Consider the following 9,358-nt stretch of genomic DNA (forward strand, 5'->3'; position numbering starts at 1 on the left):
TTAGAAAGTTAAACTTGACTTAAAATATTATTCTTATTTCTTAAATTAAAATAATAAATCATTAAAAGAAAAATAGGTAAAAGAATTACCGCGCCAGGTAGGGGTCGAACCTACGACTTTCTGCTTAGGAAACAGACGCTCTATCCACTGAGCTACAGGCGCTTACATGTTCAGAGTTTTTGATTAGCTTTATGTAAATTAAAATTTAAAAACAAAAGAACTAAATTAGTAACTTCAATTTAATTTATTATGGAAAAGTTCAATGATCTTAATATTTTTAAAAATTAATTATAATATTTATTTATATTTCCTATTGATAAAGGAAATAGCATGATATTCTCTTTTATCACAACTTGTTTACACCAAATTGTAGAAAATATCATCCTTTAACCTAAGACGTATTTACTTATACATTTCAATTAGCAAAGACATACCCTGCTTTCAAAACATTCTTATTTAAACAAAACTACCTATTTCAACATATTTTTATTCAAAATTAAATATTTTTAAGGTTTAAACCATTTAGTGGGAGGTTTTCCCATTTTGATCCCCGTCTTATTAGAATCTCCAATTGAGTCCCTATAAATGCTAATTTCAATCAGTTAAGCCCTTGTCGTTAGGTAACGGGTTAACTTTTTTGCACAGCTGGAAGGATGACCTGTTAATTTCTGTAAACGTGACCTATTTAGAGTAGAAACGTGGCATGAATTAGAGTTGAAATTGATTGAAATTAGCACTTATGGGACTCAATTCATGCCACTTTTCAACTCTAAATAGGCCACGTTTATAGAAATTAACAGGTCATCCTCCCAGCTGCGCAAAAAAGTTAATCTCGTTAACTAAATTTAACGGCAGGGGCTTAATTGATTGAAATTAGCACTTATAAGGACTCAATTGGGGATTTGAATAAGACGGGGATCAAAATGGGAAAACCTCCCGAAAATAGGGACAACTAAATGAATTAAACCTATTTTTAATCGACTTAAAGATAAGATAGAACCTTTTAATTTTACAAACTAAACTATAAAAATTAATAATAATAATAAAAAAAAAAAAACCTACACGTTTGGAATATAATCAAGGGTTAAATATGTTTTTAGTCCCTATACTTTGGGACGATTTTGGTTTTAGTCCATTTTCAAACTATGGTACAATTTAGTCCTTCAACTTTAGAAAAATCTGGTTTTAGTCTTTTTTACCAATTTTTTTTAACTTTATTTGTTGTTTCAAGCACGTTTCTTAGTTAACATTGAAGCAAAAATGTGTCAAACAGTGTAAACAATCCAAATGCTATAATAAAACGTGTTTGAAACAACAAATAAAGTTAAAAAAATTGGTAAAAAAAACTAAAATCAGAGTTTTCTAAAGTTGAAGGACTAAATTGTACCATAGTTTAAAAATGGACTAAAACCAAAATCACCCCAAAGTATAGAAACTAAAAACATATTCAACCCTATAATCAAAGTATGAGAAATATGACATTTTAGCATTCAAGTATAACCCATAAAATAAAGAAATAAAGAACATAATGTAAAATATATAAGAGCCAATATGAATGGAATACTATATAAATATTTTAAAACCATATCGTTTAAGATACAGAAATTTAAATTATATAATAAATATAATTAATATTATACTGGATAAATAAAAAATCAAGTCATTAGATTTTATTTTTCATATGATAACAATTAATTTATTGATAATAACTTCTTTATATAGTGTTCTAATGATATTCTATGTTTTATGTTTTGATCAACCTTTTGTATATCAAAATTAAAATTTATATCTAAGAACAAATTTATCAAGAACATTTTAACATTTTTAGCATAAGAGCAATATTTCCAAAACCACTATACATCTCATCATTTGTAATATAAAACTATATTCAATTAGCACACAGTACTTATATATATATATATATATATATATATATATATATATATATATATATATATTGATAATTAATAAAAGTAATAACAATGGAAATGTTGTTAATGAAAGGAGTGGGATAAGAGGTTAATAACACTATAAAAACAACTAAATTAACCCTTATAACTAAAATTACATTACAATCTCCCGCAAATCACAGTCTCCAAACCCATTTTTTCATTCCTCAAGTATCTTCTCGTTATTTCAAGATTTATCTCAGTTTGAATATTTTTCTTTTCAAAGTCTTTCTTCCATCTCTAAAATAACCACATCACTCTCCAAAATAGTCACATCTTCTTCAACTTTTAGTTATTGCATATCAAATCCAATACTATAAACTTGTTACCATTTGGAGATGATGGCAAGATAATAGTCCATGTCTATATATGTATTTTTGATAAAATATTAAAAACACAATGTTCATAAAACATTAATATATATATATATATATATATATATATATATATATATATATATATATATATATATATATATATATATATATATATATATATATGAAAGTTAAAATGGTAAATTTTAATGAATAAAATTTTTAGTAATTAAAATAATTGTTAAAATTAAAGAAATATTTTAACCACTAATATTTCTTTTCTAACACTTAAAAATCATCACAAAATATATTCTTTTTATAATTTTTTCTCATATTTTAACCATTAAAAATAATCACAAAATAGATTATATTTTATTATCATTTTATATTCATTAAACATTTAGAACTGTCACAAATTATTTAAAATATATTTTTAATATTTCAAAAATTTTAATTTTTAATTATTAATTAGTTTTCACTAATTTTATAATAAATAATTAAATTATCTAATTTATTTAAAATTATATTTTAAGATAATAAAAAGAGTATTAGTAATTAAATTTTAATTTAATCTAAACTTAATAATTTTATTTATAAAAATATACATTATAAAACAAGAATAATATGTAAGTTAATAGTGAAAATGACAAAAACTAAGAAATAAAATAGGCTGGAAAACCTTCAAGTTCTTTTATGTTTCTCATTGAAATAAAAAGGTTTCAATCTGAAAGCTCAAAGTAAATGTTATTGGTATGAAATAACTGTATATATAGTAAGATGTACATGAGTTTCTCATGCCTAACCTTTTCACAAAAAAAAGCTTTCTCAACACATCAAATTTCCATGTCTCAATAAATATTAAAAAAAAAATATAAACAAGAAGTGCTGCATGACTTCCCACTCTAGAAATTAATTTTAAATCTAAAAAAGAGATAAAAGTGATGCAAAAAGCATACTTTTATTTAAACACCAGTATAATTCATTATTATATCTAAGTTTTGAAAACTCCTTTAATTAATTATAAGATTTGGGTTTTAAACCTGACCTTTATACTTCTCCAAAAATTGATTTAAAAAGCAAAACTAGTTTAAATTTTTTTATTCTTTTGTTAACCTAATACAAAGTTCTACAAGACTTTTTTAGAATTTATAAATTCAAAGAGCCCCTGTCTTAATAACGTTGTTTCTTAAACTACAATTTACTAATATCATTTTCGATAATTTGTAATGAAACCATATTCAATTAACATAATAAAATAATTGTTTGTATATAGACAATTAATAGAAGTTTTGAGGACATATCACTCGTGTTAACTGAGATTGGTGGAACAGTACAGTTCAAATTCATGAACAAAGAAATATACTATATATGCATCAGAAAATAAACACATAAATGACGAGAATAAACTCATTCTTACAGCTATGGGGATCTAAATGACGAGAATAAATAAACAGTGAATTTTCAATATGCTATTGACATTGATGGCTTAATTAGCAGCACACATTCAACAATGAGGTCATACCAAAGAGAGCTAAAAAATATAAGATGACAACTGTGGTTTTTAGAAATTGAATTCTCGTACCTGGAGTAGATTCACTGCCCAAAATATTATCATCGTATTATGTTGATCAATGAATCCCAATGCAAGAAATGAAAAACTGAATTTTTGAGTGAATAGCTTTTCCAGTCTCTAATGAAAGTATCATGATCCAAATAGCGAAAAGATTTCCAAGGTCCATCCAACGAATGTTGTCAATCATAGAAACTTGCATGACAGTTTTACAATTCATTAGAGATATTGAAATCTGAAAAAATTACCAGGTTTAATAACCAAAACAAACCAACCGCTAATAAAATTCATTTGTTTTGTAGTGAGTTTACAAAAACATTTACATGTAATTGTGCTATTAAACTCCCTAATCACATGATAAGTTAATCACTAGTTATTATTACATTATCCGTTGACTTTATAATATAACACCTATACTAAAAGTGGAAATGAGAAAAATATTTATAGTCTCAAATTAAAATTAAGATTAAGGATTGAAATCACGAGAAAGAATTGGAGAAAAAAGAGATAATCAACCTAATTTGAAATTTGAAAACTTCTTGCTTTTCCTCTTAATTTGGTTTGAGCATAAAAGTTGTAACGTTCATCCTTTGACACAAATTAATACATCAACATAAAATTACAAATGAACTCGTCCCTAAGATGTTTTTGGAACCCAACACAAGAATTTTTTCATTTTGATAATATATAGATATGAATAATATCAATTTTTTTTAAATTGAATATAAAGTTTAGAATGAACATGCATATATCTATTTATTTATAGTTCTTATTGTCATCTCTCTTTTAAATTCTTAAAACATTTTTAATTTATTAGACAGGAAAACATTGACTTTTCTTATGTTATTAATTTTGTAACTTATGTTAAATTACTGAAAATAAAAGGTTTTTGTTTTTATATTAAATATTTAATAATATCATATTTTTTATTTGATTTTAAATTTTTATATATAAAATTGTATTATTAATATTGGCAATAATAAATAGGTACGTACATAAAGTATAACCCCTATAGAAATATGAATTGAAATAAAAAGTTTATATCTGTTAAATACAAACATGAAAATGGGAATAAATTATTATTTTATCATCTTATTGTTTATGAGGATATGGATTTGAGAAAAATATAAATGTTTGCTTCCAGATATTTCAACTGAGATTTGAGAAGATGAATTTGAGAGAGATTCCAAAATTTCGATCCCTCATGAATCATGAATGAAGTGATTAAGAGAGAAAAGAAGGTCATTACATCGACTTTTTAAATTTTTTATCATAACTTTTACAAAAATATCTCCTTTTCTTTTTTAATTTTACATATGCTTTTAATAATAATAATTATTATTATTAAACTTTGTGGATAATTAATAATTATAATAATAATAACATTAAAATAATAATACTAAAACTAATAATAATATTAACAATTATTATTAATAATAATAATTATTATTATTATAATAATTACATTTTATTTTATATAAATTTTAATCTTAAAAGTAATCTAATAATTATATCTATTATATTTTTTTATGCATTACATTAACATATTATATTCTCAAATTTCTTCGCTTTTATATTTCTATCCTTCAAAACAAACAATTCCATTTTTTCATCGTTATCCTTTCAAATTCATGTATTTACTATCTTTCAAATTCATTCTTCAAAACAAAAAGTTGCTGACCTACCTCTACAAGCATTTGCACACCAATAAACATAATTGTTTCGCTAACTTGTCTACCTCTAAGTTCTCTTTATATTACAATATTTTAAGTCTAAAACAGAGATAAAAGTGATGCAAAAGGCATACGAAAATTTGAAATGAAAAAAAGGTAGATTTACAATATAACTGAAATGAATAATTATCCTGTGTAATTCATTATTATATTTGTTTTAGAAACTCCTATAATTATTATAAGATTTGGGTTTTAACCCTGAACTTTAAACTTCTTCAAAATTAATTTAAAAGGCAGAAGTATTTTAAATTTCTTTATTCTTTTGTCAGCATAATACAAAGATCTGAGAATCTTTTAGAATTTATGAATTCAAAGAGTCCTTTGTCTTAATGACTTTGCTTCTCAAACTACAATTTACTAATATCATTTACTGTATATTTCATAATTTGTAATGGAACCATATTCAATTAACATAAGTGTTTATATATGGACAATTAATAGAAGTATTGACAGAATATCACTCCTGTTAACTGAGATTACTATGATAGAAACAGTTCAATTCCATGAACAACACAAGAAATATAGGATGCATCATAAAATAAACACATAAATGAACCCTTAAATATCAATTTCATTCCTTGATTCTGTTTAATGAAGATTACCCACATAGTAGCAGCTATTAAACACAATGGATATAATTATACAGAGAATAAACTTATCATATGCAATTCATGGTTTTCCATAGTTCAGCATCCAAATCACATTCTACAAAATCTTCTTTTGCTTTCACTAAGTCTCTTCTTGTAATTTCTAGATTAACCTCTGCTTCAATCCTCTTTGTTCTCAAAGTTTTCTCTTCCATCTCTAAAATAGCCACGTTCTTTTCCAAAGTAGTCACATTCTCCTCCAACCTTTTTGCAGCAAGAACTTTCTCAACACAAGTTTTCATGCCCAAAGCAGATTGTACATGAGGTTTCAACCATGACAATTCAAATCCACATGTCTCAAGTTCCTCCCATAAAGTTTGGAGATGATTACAAGCATCATCGTCCATGTCTCTAACTTTTTTAGTGTTGAGAAAATGAAGAACCCTCCCAAGTGCTGTAAAACTCCATTTAATAAATCTTTGACTTTTCTTCTTTTTCTTATCAATAAGAGAGGGATATCGTGAACAAACATCTTCCAATAGAGGAATAAAATCCACCACTTCATCAAATGATGAAGTTGAAATCATTTCCATGGGGAAAAGATTCTCAATGCTTTCAACAAGCTTATTCTCATGGTCTAACATATTAACGAATATATGAGCTTCAATAATACAAGTATCATTTACAATGAACCCGAGGCTAGAGTTCCAAAGTGCACCCAAAGATATGTAGGATGTGTAACCCCAAACACCCTGCTCTGAATTGAAGGTGTGGCTAGTTTCTGACCAATTCAAACATAAAGTTAGTTGTGTAACGAGTTTAAAACAAAATCATACGATCCTTAAATAAATGTATATTTCTTCAAGCAGGATATGACTATTATTTCTATGGAGGTTGATAAAACTGGACAATTTTCTGAAAATATAGAATACATAAATGAATAATAATATCATGACACATTTTTACGTTCATTTGACACATAATACAAGATAAGTTGATCACAAAAGTATAATTTTTTGTATTTTTTAAGAGAGAATAAAAAGTAAAGAAGAATAATATCACATAGAATGTAAAAAATTTAAATTTGTCAAAGAATCATTTTTCTATATAAATATTAAGTTCTCTCAAACTGTTAGAAGTGAGTTTTAGGCCTAACTCAATCCTACAAAACCAGCGTGTAAAGTGAGGTCTGCACCTACTTATATATTATAAATTGGCCTTATCTCTAGTCGATGTGGGACTTCCAACACACCTCCCTTATTTTCTCTCTTCTTCTCGGTGAATGTTCCCTCTTCTGGGTAACGTATTTATAACCACAAAACATACCCTATCTCTATCATACCATCACAGGACTATGTATCACCATCACTCCATCACTATCAAGCATGCACCATATTCTTTGCAAGGTAAAAAAAGCTACTACAACAACAGTTTCATTCGCCTAAGAAAATAACATCCAAATATCAACATGAGAAATAAGGGTGAAATATACCTCTTATTATATTTCTTTCGTGATTGAGCTGATTAATCAGAATGAGTTTGAAATTTGCAAGTTTTTCCCATCCATGAGGCATAGTAGCAACACCAGCATCCAAATAAATTGACATACTGTTTCCACGATTCCCTTTTGGAAAGATAATAATCCTCCTAAAAGAAAAGTTAAAAACTTAATGAGAAAAACGGATGAAATCGTATTAAAGAGCAACATGAGGAGTACGCAGTAATTTAATCACCATGTGTGGCCATCAATAGAAAACGTGTCCGAGTACAATTTCTTGGAGTCCAACGTGGAGAAGTTCGTAAGGGTCCATGTAAACTTCTTAAACATTTTATCCTTTGTATTCTGATTCTCCATTTCAGTAACTTCTGAGCTTCAACCGTAGCTCTAACATAAACAAACAATATTGATTTTCAGTTAGGAAGATCAAACGATTGAGTAACATGAGAAACAAACAACTTTGATGGTTCAGTTCACGAAGAAGTACATTTATACGTATGAAAATTTAAGTAATAATTTTACTTTTACGAAATTCTTAGGAAGTTGGGCCTTGGTAGACGCTTGGATTGCCTATTGAGAAAAGTTTTGGAAGTTATTTTTACATTATTCAATTCTGTTTTCCAATATTCTGAAAATTGAACCACACCATGATAATTGTAAAAGTCACAAATTTTAATAACTCTAATTAATGTAGTATTTCCGAAAAGTTTATTCTTGGATGAAATAAATATTGATATCAGTTTTTTTCATTTTTCTGTTTCAGTTTTTTTTAACCTATTCTTGTTTTTTAAAAGAAGTTTAGTCGTGTATTAAATTATATATAGATTTTGTAACAAATATAAAATAATATTACAATTAATGTAGACAATTAGAGTCATTTATCATTCAACTCTATACTCTTAATGTATACTTAATTTGTGTATAGAAATTTTGTTATTATCAGAATCTGAAAACGTAAACTTTCAAATAAGTGTGAAGATATGAGTGATACATTCAAATAATTTGTGTAATATAAAAAAATATCTATTTGTAGAATTTAGATTGAATAAAAGAAAATGAGTATGAAAAATTGTATTTTTTTAGTGAAATACCATGTCTATTTATAGAATATATAGACCCTATAATTTATGTGATAAAAATCTGATATATTATATATATTGTATATGTAGATATATGATATCAAAAAATGTCATAACATAAACAAAGTACAAAGAGATTTGTTTACATATATTGTTTATATTTAAATGTTTACACTAATAAATATACTAATAAATATATCTTAGAATATCTCGTGACTACTTTATGTTAGTAAAGGTAAATGAGTTTTCTTCTACTATAATAGTTAGAATGTTTCATGTGCTGAGTTTATACAATTTTTTTTCTAGTTTTATAAATTTGTATAATTATTTATAATAAATTGTTTTATTAGAAATTTAAACTTTTTTTTATAACAAATTGGACTATAAATATTTAATTTTTTTTAGTCTCGAAACTCTAAGTAATGTTGAATTATTAAGTGTATCACTACAAATAATACAGAGCAACCATTCTTTTTCTTTATCAACGATAATGGATATTAAATAAACTTGTAATAAAAGGTTTAAAGAATAATTCTGATGTATTATTTCAAAGAGTAAAGTATCATTCTGATGTATTATTTCAAAGAGTAAAGTACCATATATATATATATATATATATATATATATA

General features: G+C 25.5%; 1 protein-coding gene and 1 non-coding gene across 2 annotated transcripts; both read right to left on the minus strand.

The window, feature by feature from the left end:
- Nucleotides 1–89: 89 nt before the first annotated feature.
- TRNAR-CCU lies at nt 90–162 on the minus strand. Its single transcript has one exon. It is a non-coding gene; the product is annotated as a tRNA-Arg (tRNA).
- Nucleotides 163–6,224: 6,062 nt separating this feature from the next.
- Nucleotides 6,225–8,008, minus strand: LOC106770040 (MATH domain and coiled-coil domain-containing protein At3g58250-like). Its single transcript, XM_014655860.1, has 3 exons — nt 7,887–8,008; nt 7,646–7,800; nt 6,225–6,934 (listed from the first exon to the last, which is right to left on the minus strand). The coding sequence occupies exons 1-3, from the start codon at nt 8,006–8,008 to the stop codon at nt 6,225–6,227; spliced, it is 987 nt and encodes a 328-aa protein (XP_014511346.1).
- Between the last annotated feature and the right edge of the window lie 1,350 nt (nt 8,009–9,358).

This window comes from Vigna radiata, chromosome 8, assembly GCF_000741045.1.
Source record: "Vigna radiata var. radiata cultivar VC1973A chromosome 8, Vradiata_ver6, whole genome shotgun sequence".
Taxonomy (NCBI): Eukaryota; Viridiplantae; Streptophyta; class Magnoliopsida; order Fabales; family Fabaceae; genus Vigna; species Vigna radiata.

Bases quoted from the DNA above. Each gene is read 5' to 3' on its own strand.
- LOC106770040 (XM_014655860.1), bottom strand. From the start codon at position 8,008: ATGGAGAATCAGAATACAAAGGATAAAATGTTTAAGAAGTTTACATGG. The intron at 7,801-7,886 runs GTGATTAAATTA...CTTTTCTTTTAG, and splicing joins TCTATTGATGGCCACACATG to GAGGATTATTATCTTTCCAA. The intron at 6,935-7,645 runs GTATATTTCACC...TGAATTGGTCAG, and splicing joins CGAAAGAAATATAATAAGAG to AAACTAGCCACACCTTCAAT.